General features: G+C 42.6%; 2 protein-coding genes across 2 annotated transcripts in view; one reads left to right on the forward strand and one right to left on the reverse strand.

The window, feature by feature from the left end:
• The first annotated feature begins 5,929 nt into the window (after window positions 1-5,929).
• LOC105899515 (C-C chemokine receptor type 6-like) lies at window positions 5,930-12,238 on the forward strand. Its single transcript, XM_012826713.3, has 2 exons — window positions 5,930-6,002; window positions 9,858-12,238. The coding sequence occupies exon 2, from the start codon at window positions 9,872-9,874 to the stop codon at window positions 11,060-11,062; it is 1,191 nt and encodes a 396-aa protein (XP_012682167.1). The 5' UTR covers window positions 5,930-6,002; window positions 9,858-9,871; the 3' UTR covers window positions 11,063-12,238.
• A 3,280-nt stretch (window positions 12,239-15,518) lies between these two features.
• The window catches only part of LOC116223893 (disks large-associated protein 2), a 59,203-nt gene continuing 57,456 nt past the window's right edge, over window positions 15,519-17,265 (reverse strand). The window contains exon 12 of the mRNA XM_031581313.2: window positions 15,519-17,168. Within this exon, the coding sequence (XP_031437173.2) occupies window positions 16,953-17,168 (216 nt within the window). The 3' untranslated portion in view covers window positions 15,519-16,952. The remainder of the gene's footprint in view (window positions 17,169-17,265) is intronic.

Below are 17,265 nucleotides of genomic sequence, written 5' to 3' on the forward strand. Positions count from 1 at the left end.
GCTGACTGCTCAAAAATCATCCAGAAAGGCCAGAGACATAATACGCGCATACGATCACCTCACACACACACACACACACACACACACACACACACACACACACACACACACACACACACACACACACACACTATGCTTACACCAAGAGTACAGCTGTACCACAGACAATAGCTAACCTTTAGCACAAACAAGAGTAAACTTGAACAAACAAACTGAAATAAACAAGCGAATTGGGGTGAAACGTTAAAGACAAGAGTACACCAATTGCAGTTTGGGTATTAGGGAGAGTCACAAAAGCGCATTCAGATCACCTCTCACACACACACACACACACACACACACACACACACCTACACCAAGAGTACGGCTGTATCACAAACAAGAGTAAACCAATTAAAGTTTGGGTATTAGGGAGAGTCACAAAACCGCATTCAGATCACCTCTCTCACACACACACACACACACCTACACCAAGAGTACGGCTGTAGCACAAACAAGAGTAAACCAATTGCAGTTTGGGTATTCGGGAGATTCATAAAGGCGCATTCAGAAATCAGCCTAGCCTTGTACTTCCTACATGAAATTATGAACGCATAGGTTCTCTGGTCGGTTCTGTGTTTTCATCAGTACCGGGTTAGGGTTCTAGGAGTTTTCCTAAGAGAGAGTGAGATGCTGAAGTGTTCTTGACTCACCTGAGACACAGGAGCTTCACACACGCACGATCCAGAGAGATAAAGAGAAACCCCAGCAACTGGTCGACCAAGGCAGACTGAACACAGAGCTTGTGCAAACACACACGCATATGCATGCTCACAGAGAGTGACGCAATGTGAACCACAAAGGTGACAGGACGCATACACGCACACACACACACACACACACACACACACACACACACACACACACACACACACAGACACACACACATCTGGCCTTATTGAAAATAGAAGACCAAAATCCAGAGAACTGTAGATGAACATTTTATCTGGAGGTTATAAGTTTAACTAATAATAACTAGAGAGAGAGAGGGGGAATACTGGAGAAAAACCAAAAGCAAAACTCAAAAGCAAAAATCCATCCGAATCAGATAACCCTAACTGAACTTGCTGAGACAAGCTGAAGACAGAGAGAAAGATAAGAAACAAGAGTAAGACAGACGTAAACATATGGCAAACATAAACATGACTTATTTATCATACTGGCTTCAAAAGTCATATACATTTACAGAACCAAGAAATAGGATACTAATTTCCTTAAAAAATCCCTACAAGCCAAAAATCGAAACATAAATATATCCTATGACAATGAGTAAAAGGGGTAAAGGTTAGGGTTAGAAGTAAAGGTTAGGGGTAAAGGTTAGGGGTAAAAGGGTAAAGGTTAGGGGTAAAAGGGTAAAGGTGTAAGGAACCTTGCAGGAACCTTACTGTGGATGAGCGTATGGTGGCTGTCAATGCACTGACAAAGAAGTCCCCTAGAGGAACGTACCGCTGGATAAGGGATGGTCCTTTTGTCTTTGTGAAATGGATGGATAATCGAGAGGTGTCTGTCTGATCCACCATCCATGCAGCCTACACAGGGGATTCAGTAAAGAGAAGAATGAAATCCAGACAGGACAAGGTCCTCAAATTCTTTTCCATGCCCCTCACCTGTGGTAGAATACCACACCTTTATGGGAGGTGTGGATTTGTCAGACCAGTTGATCCAGTATTACACAGCCCAGCACAAAACTGTGAAGTGGTAGAGGAAACTCTTTCCTCACTTCCTGGATATTGCTGCAACAAATGCCTACCTTTTCCACAAAGTACTTATGCAAAACATGCACAAGGACCAGGGTTATTTTTATTACTTTAAAAATATATTCCGATACAATTACTGATTACCTGTTAAAAAATGTATTCAGTAACCTAATCCAAGTATCACAATATTAAAGTAATGTAACTTGATTACTTTCCGTTACTTTTGGATTTCCTCAATGCCAAATGTGCAAATAAAGACAACAGAAAAGAGACATCAATAGCCTTATTGGTGTTTTTCTCCATTTTGATGTCTGTGATGGATATAAATGCTGAAAAACATTGGTCCAACCTTGAAGACAAAGCTTGAGTCATAAACTGTGCAAATCAATGGTCACATGCATTTCATGAAGTGGTTGTGCTATCTATAAACCCCTCCTAAAAGGGCACACACCAGCTTTTTCAGATGACATACTTTCTGCATTTGTGCAGTAGTAGTGCAATATAAATAACATCTGGTGTGTCTGGCACCCTACTTATTACTGAGGAAATTAACTTAGTATGCTACAAATATCAAATGTACTATATTGTCATAGCTATGTGTTAAGACAGCAAACTGAACTCAATACTAAATATGTAAAACTCTTTTTATGTGCCACTGTATTGATTGGAATGTCAGGATTTCCTTTTTGGGCCCAAATGCAGCATTTCACCGAGATATTTGACTAGTGAATCACACATCATTTGTGACAACACAGAAGAAAGTATGAACCATAGAAAATAAAAATAAACCGGTTATCCCCCACTTTTTCTTACCCGTAGTTGAACACTCTCTCACTGTCAACAGTTTTTACAAACAAATACCTTGCATAATTTTACACTTTTTGCCCAATCCCCTTTGCGTGGGAACGGCTGAACTAGTTCAGTTTGTTGCCCTGAAGGAAAATTGGCATGAGGGCCGTGTGATTGTGGTTTGATGTGTGCATATATGTCACGCCAGCGCTGAACTCTGCTCCTGCCACGCTCCCTTCGACTTCAACTCATGCACCTCCGTCTCATTCACAATCACCGGAGTACTAATCACGCACACCTGTCACCTCTCTACTTAAACCCTTCACTCCGTGTCTGACCTGGCATCATCATAAAATGGCTTTCACTTAAGCGTATTCTGTAAGTCAACAGCACAATGTAACCTTAGAAAAGAAAATGAGGAAACCAAGTTTTAATAATGAAATCTGCCCTCTGCTCAGTTTTTTAAAAAGACAAATCTGCTTGTCATTATGCAAATTCAGCCTACATACCTACATTGAAAGTGCACAACACCACAGTTTTCAAAGCATAGGCTAATACAAAATAAAATCAACACAGATTTAGAACATCCACAGTATTTTTAATGAATCAAGTGTCCACTTTCTGAACTGTCAAAGATCACGTTGAAACTTCAATTAAACTGCCACGAACATATTTCGGTCAGGGGTTTGTGTTCTATTTAAACACGATCATTCCAGTTATCACAGTCCCCATTTTCCATTACGTTTGTAGGCAAGTAATACTAACAGGTTAGCTAACCAACTTTAACCTTAGCTAACTGGATTTCTGTGTAGACGTTAGCAGTGTTGGTCTTGCCTGTAAATTCCTCATGAAATTTGACGGGGAGAAGTTGGACAACGACAGTATTTTCACCGCAGGGAGCCATAAGGTGCACTGCACTATTATGTTCTTCCCACTTTCAGCTTCGAGGACAAAATAGTGTCGATATTTCCAGCCAGGGAAAGCATTTTTTGAACTCGAGGTCATCATATGGAATTGTATTTTCTCTGTTGACTTCTCGTGACGTGTTGTAAAGTGCGCATGTGGATGATAGTATAATGTTCTGCATTTTAAAATCCATTTGTAATCCTGTTAATAATCCCAATATTTGCTAAAAGCATCTGTAATCTAATTACGTATTTTTTTTGTAACTGTACCGGAATACAGTTACACCTTTTGTATCCTAATAACATAACGCTGTTCCATGTATTCCGTTACTCCCCAAGCCTGACAAGGACAACGTGACACACAACGCTCTCATTGAGGAGCTAACTGCACAGCTGTGTGGTATGCCACTAGGAAACACAGAAGAATGCCAGCCATGTTCTCAGGCCAGTTTAGTGGGGTTGAGCTCAACAACGAAGGTGGGAGGAAGTACATTACAAAATCAGATCATAAATGAGATATAATATAGAACAATGTAATATAATATAAAATGATTTATATTATAACAAACTTTAAAGTTCATAGCTTAGTTTTGAATGAAGTACCCTCAGTCAGCAGACCTGAGTGCGGTGTTTTTAATGTGGTGCCATGGCGCCCCCTACAGGACCCCAGTGCCATGCCCAGACCGAAGTCTCAGGACCTGGCAGGCTTCTGGGATCTTCTGCAGCTGTCCATCGATGACGTGTCGGCCAAGTTTCAGGAACTACAGCAGATCAGGGGCAACGAATGGAAGCCTTTAGAGCAGGGATCTTCAATAGGCGGCCCACGGGCCGGATCCGGCCCGCAAGCTGCCTTTGACTGGCCCCCGGAGTGTGCTCCGGTAGCATCATTCAGTTCGTGACTATGGCTAATTGTACACTCTCACGTGCAGTAGGTGGCGGTATGCACCTGTATAGGTGGCAGTATATTTTTTCCTACTCTGATATATATGGCCAGAAAACGTTTGCCTGTAAGTATTTTCTTAAACAGTTGATCAGTTATTACTTAGAAACATTACTTCTTGTGGAAACCACTTGTAATGAACCGAAGTTTGTTAGAATTGTTTACTTTGATGAATATGCTAATCGCTAGCGCGGTCTCTATGGAATTTCCCCTATACGTTAGCATTAAGCTAACGTAGTTTCTATCGCAGTTAAACATGCAATGCTAAGTGATTGTTTTTAGAAACGAATGTTACGAGATGAGATTACTAAGATGTATTCTGTATGTCTGCTCAGTTTTACAGTGCTTCCTAAGTAATGGTTTGAAAAGAACTTCAAGGTTCAGACTTTCCCTTGGGGAAACTGTTCTGCCGAGCCAATGTAGCAGGCTACAGTGACCACGCCACACACACAGAAGCCGGGGCAGAATAGTAAAAAAAAGAATTGGTGCACTTGGAAGTTGTTTGCCAGTTAAATGAATGAAATTCTAAACAACTGATACAGTTCACCTGAACTGAGTGATGAAATTTGAAACGCGTTTCCTTGATAGAATACCATGCACTTTTAAACTTTGTTGGTGGAGATACATTTGATTATGCCTGTCACTCAAATCAGTTTAATCTTAAATATTGAGGATAATGACCAGTAAAGTTGTGTTGGTAAAGCTATGTACAATGAAGTGCATGTTTTTGTTAGTTAATTGCATTTCTCCAATTGTCTGTTTATATGGCTTGGTTGTTGCTCACCTGGTTTGATTTTTGAATCCTTGGGCCTATGCGGCCTCTTGGGCATATGTTGTTAAGCACTTACAAAATAGAATATATTGACTCCTTCAGTATGTTGTTGTAATTTCTTTATTTGTTACCGTGATTACTCATATCCTCCGGCCCCTGACTTTGCCTCAGTTTCAAGAACCGGCCCCAGCTCCAAACTAATTGAAGAGCCCTGCTTTAGAGGGTCCAGACAAGAAGGTGTGAAACTCGTCCTGTAAGGGGAGCCATCGCACCACATTAAAAGCACCACACTGAGGTCTACATATGTTTAAGTCATATGTTTACGTCTGTCTTACTCTTGTTTCTTATCTTTCTCTCTGTCTTCAGCTTGTCTCAGCAAGTTCAGTTAGGGTTATCTGATTCGGATGGATTTTTGCTTTTGAGTTTTGCTTTTGGTTTTGCTCCAGCATTTCCCCTTCTCTCGCTCTAGTTATTATTAGTTCAACTTATCTGCTCCTCCAGATCAAATGTTCATCTACAGTTCTCTGGATTTTGGTTTTCTATTTTCAATAAGGCCAGATGTGTGTGTTTGTGTTTGTATGTGTGAGTGAGTGTGACTGTGTGTGTGTGTGTGTGTGTGTGTGTGTGTGTGTGTGTGTGTGTGTGTGCGTGCGTGTGTGCTTGCGTGTGCGTCCTGTCACCGTTGTGGTGGTTCGATGTAGATTACATCACGTCACTCTCTGTGAGCAGGCAAATGTGTGTGTGTGTGTGTGCACACAAGCTCTGTGTTCACTCTACCTTGAGCACTCAGTTGCTGTGGTTTCTCTGTAGTCTCTGGATCGTGTGTGTGTGTGAGTGTGTGTGAAGCTCCTGTGTCTCAGGTGAGTCAAGAAAATTTCAGCATCTCACCCTCTCTTGGGAAAACTCCTCGAACCCTGACCCGGTACTGATGAAAACACAGAACCCACCATAGAATCTACCGAGTCTCTCGAGGAGGACAGATAAGCAAATAGAACTATGAGGAAGTATGAGACTAGGCTGATTTCTGAATGCGCCTTTGTGACACTCCATAATACCCAAACTGCAATTGGTTTACTCTTGTTTGTGCTAAAGTTAATCTTTTGGTGTAAGTATTGTGGGTGTGTGTCTGTGTGTGTGTGTGTGTGTGTGTGTGTGTGTGTGTGTGTGTGAGGTGATCTGAATGTGCTTTTGTGAATCTCCCTAATACCCAAACTTTAATTGGTTTACTCAATTGGTTTGATTAATTATTCCAGTTTGTTTGTTTGTGCTAAAGGTTAGCTCTTGTCTGTGGTACAGCCATACTCTTGGTGTAAGCGTAGCGTGTGTGTATGTGTGTGTGTATGTGCGAGCGTGTGTGAGTGAGTGTGTTTGTGTGTGAGAGAGGTGATCGTATGCGCGTATCAGGTGTGGCCTTTCTGGATGATTTTTGAGCAGTCAGCACAACCATACAACTAAGGCACAGGGTGAAAATAAAACTCATTCAATAGGATTCATTTAGTTTAAGGTATCCTTTTTTAAATTTTTCAAAAGTCAATTTGAGAGTTATTTTCCACCAATGACCCTTTCTTTGTGAATCTAAGTGCTGCCAAACTACTGTTAAACCACAGGCTGTAATTCTGAAAACCCGGCAACAGAAATGTGCTGTCGAATGTCCCTGACCCCCGTCAGTGTGGTTGTTGAGTGTGTATGACCTGGATTAAACTTGAGTGTGTATGATCAGGATTAGAGTTGAGTGTGTATTACCAGGATTAGAGTTGAGTGTGTATGATCAGGATTAGAGTTGAGTGTGTATGACCAGGATTAGAGTTGAGTGTGTATGACCAGGATTACAGTTGAGTGTGTATAACCAAGATTAGAGTTGAGTGTGTATAACCAGGATTAGAGTTGGCACCTTTCTATCTGGAAAAATAAGGTGACGCCTGGCAACGAGCACCGGCAACATTGTCGTGATCAATCTCACACCGAACCAGAGCATCGGTCAGAGCGGTCGGAGCAGAGTGTTGGTCTGTAGCCCACCACTAAAATTAAACGAAAATATGGGGACATTTTTGCCCCTTATTGATTACAGGACACAGCATTTTATTTTCCAATATGGGACGGTCCCGTACTATAAGGGACAAGTGGCAACAGTTAGTATGTTATTCATTTGTATGAAACACTGGTCAATGAGCTCAGGAAGCTTTTTCATCCGTGTCGTTGCCTGGTGGGCACACCGCTGCTTCCCTGTGGACTGCAGTGCATGTGGAGCACCTGCCTTCAGAGGAATTCAGGGGGAGATTAAAAGCGCTGTCGGCACAAAATAGATTTACAGGATAACTGGGGTTGCAGGATTTCTCATTTGATAGAGTGCATTGGAATAACTGCACCTATAATGTGACTGGAATGACTGTACTGGAACAATAGCACCAATTGTTGGACTGGCCTGGAATAATACTAATAATGTCCCTGGAATGAGTGGATTGTCTGTGTGTGTGTGTGTCAGTGGCAACATTGTCTTCCTCCTAACGTGCACATGTGCACAAACATGCATTTAGTGTGCATGGATTTGTTCTTTGTGTTCCTCAATGAGGTACATGTTCACCTGTTTCTGTGTGTGTGTATGGGGAAGTGAGCTGGCATTTAAATACACCACTCTGTTGACAGCACAAAGTTGATTGATGGCTCTATTGTTTGCCAATTATTATATACTTATATTAAGTTTTCCTTAATGACTGTACTGGACTGGAATGACTACACCAATAATAGGATTAGAATGACTGCACTGCCAGAACTGCTGGCAGCACACAGTCACAGAAATCACTACTTATGATGTCACTGCAGTAACTACAGTAATCACTGGGTGTGACTGCAATGACTGTAATATCACTGGAACCACTAATGACGATGCCATTGGAATAACTGCACCAATGAGTGGATGGACCTGGAATGAATGTACTAATGATGTAAATTGGAATGGCTGTACTGGTCAAAGATCATAGAGCTCCGTGCTCTAGAATCTTTAGTACTAATTATGTCAATTGGAATGACTGTACTGGTCAAAGATCATAGAGCTCCGTGCTCTAAAATCTTTAATACTAATGATGTAAATTGGAATGACTGTACTGGTCAAAAATCATAGAGCTCCGTGCTCTAGAATCGTTAGTACTAATGATGTCAATTGGAATGACTGTACTGATCAAAGATCATAGAGCTGCGTGCTCTAGAATCTTTAGTATTAACGATGTAACTGGAATGACCGTACTAATGATGTCAATGGAATGGCAGCCCTATTAACTTCACTGGGATTGCTACACTGGGACTGGTACCTAGGCGAGAGGAAGGTATGCTCTGTGTTTGCGTCTGTCAGTGGTGACATTTGCATATTATTACCTTTTACTGTGTGCGTGTGAGTTTGTATGCAAGAGTGCTTTTGTGTGTGTGTGGGGAAGTGAAATGGCCTTTAAATACACTGCTCTACTGATAGTATGAGGGTAGTTGACAAATAGCTCTATTGTTTGCGAAGCAGAAGCACAGATAATCATGGAACACACGGTGCACACTTGGGTTACACATACTCATGCATGCCAAGTACACACACATCAGTCACACACCTGTTGATCAGCAGTACAAAGTATGAAGTATAAAGAGAGTATTTGGTGTGTAGCTGTAGTGACGTCCACAGGTGTTATATGTCTGTTGCTCTCTGTTGTTATTCTCTGACTCAGGGCTGAGACGTGAGCTTTTCTGTCTTTAACCTCAGAACGGAGAGTGTTGACCCAGATAAGAGCAGAGAATGCTGCAGTCTGTCCTACATAGCCGAGGCTCTGGGCTCTGGGCCCTGGGCACTGTATGTGCTCTTTGTGGTTCTAGTCGAGGTGCATGTTGACCTGTTTCTGTGCACATTTCCTCCCCTTGCATGATCTGAAAAGATTAGTCAAGCAAAGCAAGAAACCATCCAACAATCCCCTTCATGTCATGGGTTGGAACTTAACATGCTCTGGCATTTGTTAGAGAGCCTCAGTAAACACCTATAGCGCTCTTTCTCTCAACTATACATGCACACCCACAATACAAAGCTCCATCTTCTCTTACTGATGTGTATGTGTCTGACAGCATCTCACCCTCCCGCTCAAAATGTAATACAAATTCACACTCTAGTATGTTAATGAATAATATCAACAAACAGCCAATTTCTTGACAGAAACCACATCTTAGAACTGTTTTTGGCACTTAGATGGAAGGTAATTGTTTCTCATTGGCTGGCTGGTGTCTGTTATTTTCATACATCTGCACAACCTTAGGAAGGGACGGGATCTAAATAAAAAGTATTCAAATAATTGTAAATACAACAGAACTGTGACATCATTGCATCCTGAGAATTATTGCATCAAGACACCATCAACATATTAGCAGTTAAATGAGTCCTATATCACAAAGTGTGAGTTGATGCAAAGGCATAAACTAATTGTACATTCATTACCAAAAGTGGGTTAACACCCTTAAATGTACAAACATAGTAGATTTAAGATTTAGACTAGAGAGGGAGATATTTCATTGGATTGTTATACCTGATACAAACTAACGTATCTTGATCTGTATAATCTATGTATTAAACTGTTGGAAAACAAAGAGAGAACACTAGGGTTAACCCTATTCCCAACAGTAACCCTACTCCCAACAGCATGTCTTGCTATGGCCCTTCCTCTAGTGCTAATTTTTTCTGATTTGTTTTGTAGGTCGGCTGCCAAATATGAGTTTTGAAGAGTACTATGACGAGGGAATGGTTGAGCCGTGTAACACAACAACAGTTGAGGATGTGCAGCATGTCCTTGGCTTGTATGTCCACTCTATCATCGTCGTGCTAGGGTTGCTAGGCAACCTGCTGGTCATTGTCACGTACGCCTTCTACAAGAAGACCAAGTCCATGACTGATGTGTACCTGCTGAATGTGGCAGTGGCGGACGTCCTCTTTGTGGTGGTGTTGCCACTTATCATCTACAACGAGCAGAATAACTGGGCAATGGGGGACGTTGCCTGCAAGATTCTGCGAGGTGCCTACAGCCTCAACCTGTACAGTGGGCTACTTCTGTTAGGCTGCATCAGCGGCGACCGCTACCTCGCCATCGTCTGTGCTAGCAGTTCGCGATACCTCCGCTCCCGCACGCTTGTCTACAGCCATGCCATTTGCCTTGTCGTCTGGGTGATGGCTCTTCTGCTCTCCCTGCCCACAATCATCTACTCACAACTGTATTATTACAATCCCGAAACATTGATGGTAGATCTGACCAACAGCACTGTGACCATCCCACCACTAGGGGGTAACCTTAGCCCTCACAATGCTTCCACAGAAATGGATCCAGATATGTGGTCATGGGAAGAGGATGAATTTGCGGAACCGCCGCAGGAGTGTATTCTTGTCTTTGATGAGACGCAAGTCGTCATGAAGATTCTGATTCCAAGCCTCCAGATGGCGATAGGGTTCCTGCTGCCTCTGATGGTCATGGTCTTCTGTTACACCTGTGTCATCCTCACTCTGCTCAAGGCGCGCAACTTCCAGAGGCACAGGGCGGTGCGGGTGGTGCTGATGGTGATGCTGGTGTTCATACTCTGCCACCTGCCCTACAACCTCACACTATTGGTGTACACCATCACGTTGTGGGACCAGAAGGAGTGCAGTGCTGAGATCTCCCTCCAAATGGGGCTGCACATCACTCAGACTCTGGCCTATCTGCACTGCTGCCTCAACCCCTTCCTGTACGCCTTTGTGGGTGTGCGGTTCCGCAGCCACTTCTGGAAGGTTCTGCAGGACCTGTGGTGTGTGGGGAAGGACTACATAAGGGCGCGACGCCCATCTTCCCGCCTCACCTCAGAGGTCTGCCTGTCGACGCGCAGGTCAGTTGACGTTTCCAACACAGAAAACGGCACCTCCTTCACCATGTGACCCCAACTAGGTCCTCATAGGATTGCAAGTGGACTTATTACCACGTCCCACACTCCAACTCAAACTGTTTCACCATTTTTACCACACCATTTTGTTATTATAACCCCACCCACTTCCATTGAAACCATAACCCCATCCCTCATCATTATAACCAATCCCCCATCATTAACTGGTAAACACCTTCACGATGTGACTTGATTTAGTTAAGCATTGCAATCTCACAGTGACTTTGACTGCGACACAAACTCCTTTCCCTTCTCATTTGCTGTGTGACTCTCCCCCTCTCCCTTCCATTATAACCACAGCCCCCACCTCTTCGACCTCACCCACCAGTCTGACACATCATTCACCACCATAGCCTCCATCATAATTATAGCCACACCTTTGACCACTATAACCCCACCCTTTCATACAGTAACCACATCCCACATTTATGTCTTCTGTCATTCAACATTACAACCACACCATTTCATCATTATAACCCCTCCTTTCAACATTACAACCACACCATTTCATCATTATAACCCCTCCTTTCAACATTACAACCACACCCATTCATCATTATAACCCCTCCTTTCAACATTACAACCACACCCATTCATCATTATAACCCCTCCTTTCAACATTACAACCACACCCACTCCATTTAGGCTTAACACACCTTTTGCCAATACAGATCCTAGGCAGTTACCTTTTTAACGTGAATATCCAATGCCTGGCCAATGTTTTAACCTTTTTAGTTAAGATAGGACTTAATGGTCACTAAGTATTTTAGACACGTTCTCATCTCATCTTCTTTTCGTTTATTTTTGCAGAGTTCTCATTTTGTATATTTATTTTATTTCTTATTACTTGCTGTGAAAGTTATCTGTGTGTTGGGTCACATCTTGCTGGTGAATCCCTCTCCTGCTTCAGAAGTTGCTTTCGCTATTTCACATCAGCTGCCTAAAGTGCTCTTAGAACTAGATATGGACTTTCCGACTGCGACACCCTGAGAGTTTTATGAATATAAGTCATTTTTGATCTAAGGCTGAGTAAAATGTAAGTAGTTTTTGATCCAAGGCTGAGTAAAATGTGCTGAGAATGTAATTCAACAGTTATGTGCGCAACTAAATAAAATGTATTTCCTTTCAGGCTGCGAGGTAGTGTTGTGTGGTGTGTGTGTGTGTGTGTGTGTGTGGGGGGGGGGGGGTGCATTGGTATGACTTTGTTGTAAGCCTGTTCTATGATGTGGGGTTGAGTTTGTCTGTGTGGTTCTGTGAGGTTTCCGTATGTTTCAAGGTTGTGTTTTGCAATGAGATTGTTGTGCTTTGAGCCTGTGTTTTGTAATGTCGTGTTTCACTGTGCAGCTGTGTTATGTTAAAGTGTTGTGTGTTGCTATGATGCTATGTTTTGTTTCAGGGCTCTTTCCTGCTGTTGGGTTCTGTTATGCTTTAGAACTCTTTCCTGTTGTTGGGTTCTGTTATACTTTAGAACTCTTTCCTGCTGTTGGGTTCTGATATGCTTGAGGGCTATGTCATGCATTGGGGGTGTTGTGCTTTAGGGCTATGTCATGCATTGGTGGGTGTTGTGAGGTGAGCCTGCACCTCTGAGCTCATGTGTAATTGTCCTCCATCTATCACAAAGAAAACAGGCATACAGAATATCAGTCTGCAAATGAAACATGAAAATGATATTTTATTAGGATGTTTTCAGAACTTAACCAAAAGGATGGCCTTCTTTCTTACTTTCTCTGTGGTATTGATTCTTTCTGAATTAGTTTTATTGGTCACTTTCCCTCTGTGTTGATGAGGGTGTTCCCCCTCATCTTCCGGAACAGTCTGTGTATCCATTCACCAGTCCCCTGAAGGCAGGACAGAAGCCTTCCCATCCTACTAGTACTGGCCAGCATGCACCTTGGCCCATCAGGATCCCAAGAAGAATGGGACCTTGCAAAACAAAATGTAGTGGAAAAGTAGCCCTAGTAACCTTATCAGGAACGGAACAGCTATCACACATCTTTAAATCTCCTGGGCCATAAACTGCGGAGGGTACGGGGGGGGCATGTAAATAAAAAAGTAAGGAAGTTTTAAGAGATCAGTGCATGAGCAGGAAAAAAGAGCGACAACAACATCAATAAGAATAGCATCACCAATAATAATAATAATAATAATAATAATAATAATAATAATAAAAGTGATATTGTTCAGCATGAGCCCTATCAGCAGTGACAGCCAGTGCTATGAAGATTAAAGGAGCATTCTGTTTCTTTTTCCACCATAACCTGTCTGCCAAATTTGTTACCAACCGCTGGTTGCCTCAGAAAAACATTGTTATGTATCCTGTAAAACACAACAGTCCAAGGTAAAAATGCATAATGCATCACAGCGTCTGCCATAAGTCTATATAACTATTTCTAAATAGACATGACTGCAATCATTAAGTGTTATGATGATGCTGTGTAAGCCCTACACAACTATTATCATATACGCTTGTCTGGAGTAACATATGGCTCCATAAAGAGAATTTGGGGAATAAACAGCATTTGACATTTCATCAGTGCCATTATAAAGAGGTAAAAGAAGCTTTATTGTGCATTCTGTTACTTCAAGTTGTAAGGGCTTATACTATTTCATTGTAACGCTTAATGGCTGCATTATGAAGTCTTTATGAGTGTGTTTATAATGCTTTAGAACTGGGTTTGTACCTCGGTAAGAGACATTAAAAAACCACGTACGGATACTGGAACACCGAAGTGCTTTAATCTAGATCGATTTAAGATTGCTCAGAGCATTATGTGGTGCACCTATCTAACCTCATTCACAGCCATTGTCATTTTGAAACAATGGTGTAGTGTTACCTTTGATGTTTACTCGCGCTGCTAGTTTCTCATCAGGTTTTGATCTGATAGCTGTTTTTCTGTTCTGTTCTGAGTACAGAAACCATGTTGTCTGAAATGTCAATGTCTAAAAAGACGTTCTGTACAGAAACCATGATGAGTCAAATGTGGAAGACAGAGATTATGTCTCTAGAATGCTCCTCCAATGCAGCCCACACTCTCCAACAGGGGTTTTCAACCATTTAGGACCCCCAGCCCAATGCATTTTTGTGTATTTATAGCTTGCCACCCCCCCCCCCCCCCCACACATACACACACACACACACACACACACATATACCTAACCTAACTTAACTTAACTTAACTTAACTTAAAATTCATTGAGAAAACAAATTTTGCACCACTGACAACATGAAATAAGATAATTAACATGATGAAAAATAGTATTGTGCATGAACAACACAAAACACTTATTCAATGCAGTTTCATGCTTTTCCACTTTCTGTTCCCACCAACAAAATCTCTCACACACTCAAACCACACACACACTATTACACCCCCCCCCCCCCCCCCCCCCCCCTCTCCGGTTGAAAACCCCAGCACTGCTGTTCACTCAGTATTTATTCAAACTGGAGGAATCTTCATGGAAAGGATAAGCTCTATCTCTAAATCTCCCTGTCTCGCACACACACACACACATTCTCAAACACATCACATCTAACACTCTCTCTATGTGGGCATTTACTGATACATAACTGTAAATCTCTCTTCCTTGTGCATAGGAAAGAGAAAGTGCGTTTTTTTTTTTTAAGATTGATTGCACAGATACTCTTCGGGCCAGCTGTCCTGAACATGAACAATAAAATGCATGAGGTACTTGTGTTCGATCTAGTCATATGATACACTATTGCTTGAGGTTAAAACCATAAACAGAATGTTCCCCCTGGCCTCTTCATGTCGCAAACACGTCATCCTAATCTGTGTGAGGCTCCACATTCAAGCAAACCTGTAGAAGCCCGACCAGCTCAACTCAGACTCCACATCAGTAGTAAACAGTGCCCCCTGCAGGAGCTCACAGCAACTACTGAACGTTCACATCAGTCATCTGCGTTGACTCGTCTAAGGATCCCTGTGCAGTCTGTTCCTTGCGTAACACATATCAGGTTCGATTCACGATCACTTCAGGTTTGGATGAACGCCTCTGCTAAATACCTGACCTTTACTTTTACATATGAGTCTGGGCATTGCAACCTTGTTGGCTCATGCTATGAGGTTGGAAAAGCCCCCATCACTTATATGTCACTCATAAGTCTCTTGTCTCAAACCTCATACAACTACCACTCAAGCATTATTACACACACACACACAACCACAACCACACACACACACAACCACACCTCACCACGGCTCGATCAGCCCCTACACCCATTACCATATAGGGGAAAAATTATTCAGAAGAAAACTCCACCCCTTTCATTGCCCTCCTGCCCTGTCTGCAGGCACATGTTTTGGGTCATGGCCGCTAGCTGACACTGGGGTGGCGGGTGGGGTGTCATGCACATCTTTCTATGGAGGACACTATGGTCTTTTAGATGACAACGGGGGGGGGGGGGGGGGGTCTTTGAGATGACAGGTGGCTCTGGGGTCTTTTCAATGATGGATGGGGATGGGGGGGGGGGTCTTTTCTCTCCTTTTTTGCAGGGATAGGGGAGATACATTCATGAAGTTATATAGATCTATATATACTTTTTTTGCTTTGGAAAGTTAAGGCTGCCATGTAAAGTATTACATCATTTGGACTTGTAGGATTGTTTATACTCATGAGACAGACAGATAACAACAGAAGCAGTTGGAAGATTCCTCTGGAGCTTGTAATGAACGTCTGGGGATGACAATGTCAACCAACTCAGAACTGAACCCAAACTAAAGTACTAACAGAATATATTCTATAATAATTTCATGGCCTTTTACTTATACTCTAGCCCACTCACATTACTCCAGCAGCTTAAAACTTAACCAGCAGGGGAACTCTGTGAATTCATCACACATCACCCTTATCTTTGATCTATTTGGTGATGTCATAATGCCATGATGTAACAAAGGACTAACGTGAGACTCCTGAACTGTCGGCAGTCTCTTTAAGCAGGTTTAATTAATTCTATACTTAAGAAAAAGAAAAAAAAACAATCCCCACATCTGTGCTCCTGTTTAAGAAGCCTGTTTAAAATAATCCAATCCCAGTGCCTGTCTCCTAGTTATAGGAGTGGCCTATATGTTCGGACATCTGTGATTGGCTGAAGTGCCGGTGTAGGGCGGGGCTTAACTGGAGAGTAAAAAGCAGCACCATTTACACTCAGTAGGATTTCTCTCAGTAGTGTTTACAATTTTACACTTGGTAGTGTTCAATCAGCAGAGTTCACGTCATATAGTTCATCATGTACACTTGTACATAGCCTAATGTGCACTGAGTAGGCCTAGTGTGCACTGAGCAGGCCTAGTGTGCACCAAGTAGACTCTCTGTGCACGTAGTTGTGTTCACTGTGTGACACCCACACAGTAGAGTTCCATCAGTTGTTGAGTTACTCAGTAGGTTATGATTCAGCAGTCTTCACTCCGCTGTACTAAGGAGAGTTTTGCACCACTTTGTCCAGGACGGTAAAAGGCTGAATGATGACCTATTTGGTGTGCAAGATATCAAAATGATGAAGTCAGAGATGTAACAGGATGATGAAATGTGTTGTCATGGGATGTTATGACATGTCATATACCAAGTGATGAATTATAGTTAATTTCACGACCGGTGACGTGATGACTGATGTCATAATAAGATCAAGGTCATGTGATGATTGATGTGAGAGGCCATGCGATTGATGTCACAGGTCATGTGATAACTAATGTCAGAGATTATTAGATGACTTTGATAACTGATATCAAAGAGGTATAAGATATTAAATAGAATATTATTAATGAGCCCATGGAGGTGAAAACACCACTGAGTGATCTCTCCATGTGCTGAAGTGGGTGTAAGTTGAAAGGTGAGTGTGTTGCTTTGAGAGTCTGTGTGTCTGTGTGTCAGAGCCTGGTCTGGGCCTCAGGGATGTAAATCTCAATGCTGTCGCCACGCTCCGTGACCGAGCTCTGCCGGAAGGACGCAGCACGCTTGGCCGCCAGGAGACGCCGCCGAGCATCCTGACGCTGCCGGTCCTGGAGGTCCAGGGAACGGTCGCGCATCATCGCCCCGCGGCCTCTTGAGGGCCTCCGTGGAGCAGGGGGTGGCCATTTCCCTGCCTGAATATAATAAATACAGTATAAAGAAGGAAGCAGAGCAGAAAGGAGGAAGAAAGGTTAGAAAGAGATATGTTGTGCTGGGGGTGGTTACGTTACC

The sequence above is a fragment of the Clupea harengus genome, chromosome 15, assembly GCF_900700415.2.
Source record: "Clupea harengus chromosome 15, Ch_v2.0.2, whole genome shotgun sequence".
NCBI lineage: Eukaryota > Metazoa > Chordata > Actinopteri > Clupeiformes > Clupeidae > Clupea > Clupea harengus.

Bases quoted from the DNA above. Each gene is read 5' to 3' on its own strand.
- LOC105899515 (XM_012826713.3), top strand. From the start codon at position 9,872: ATGAGTTTTGAAGAGTACTATGACGAGGGAATGGTTGAGCCGTGTAAC.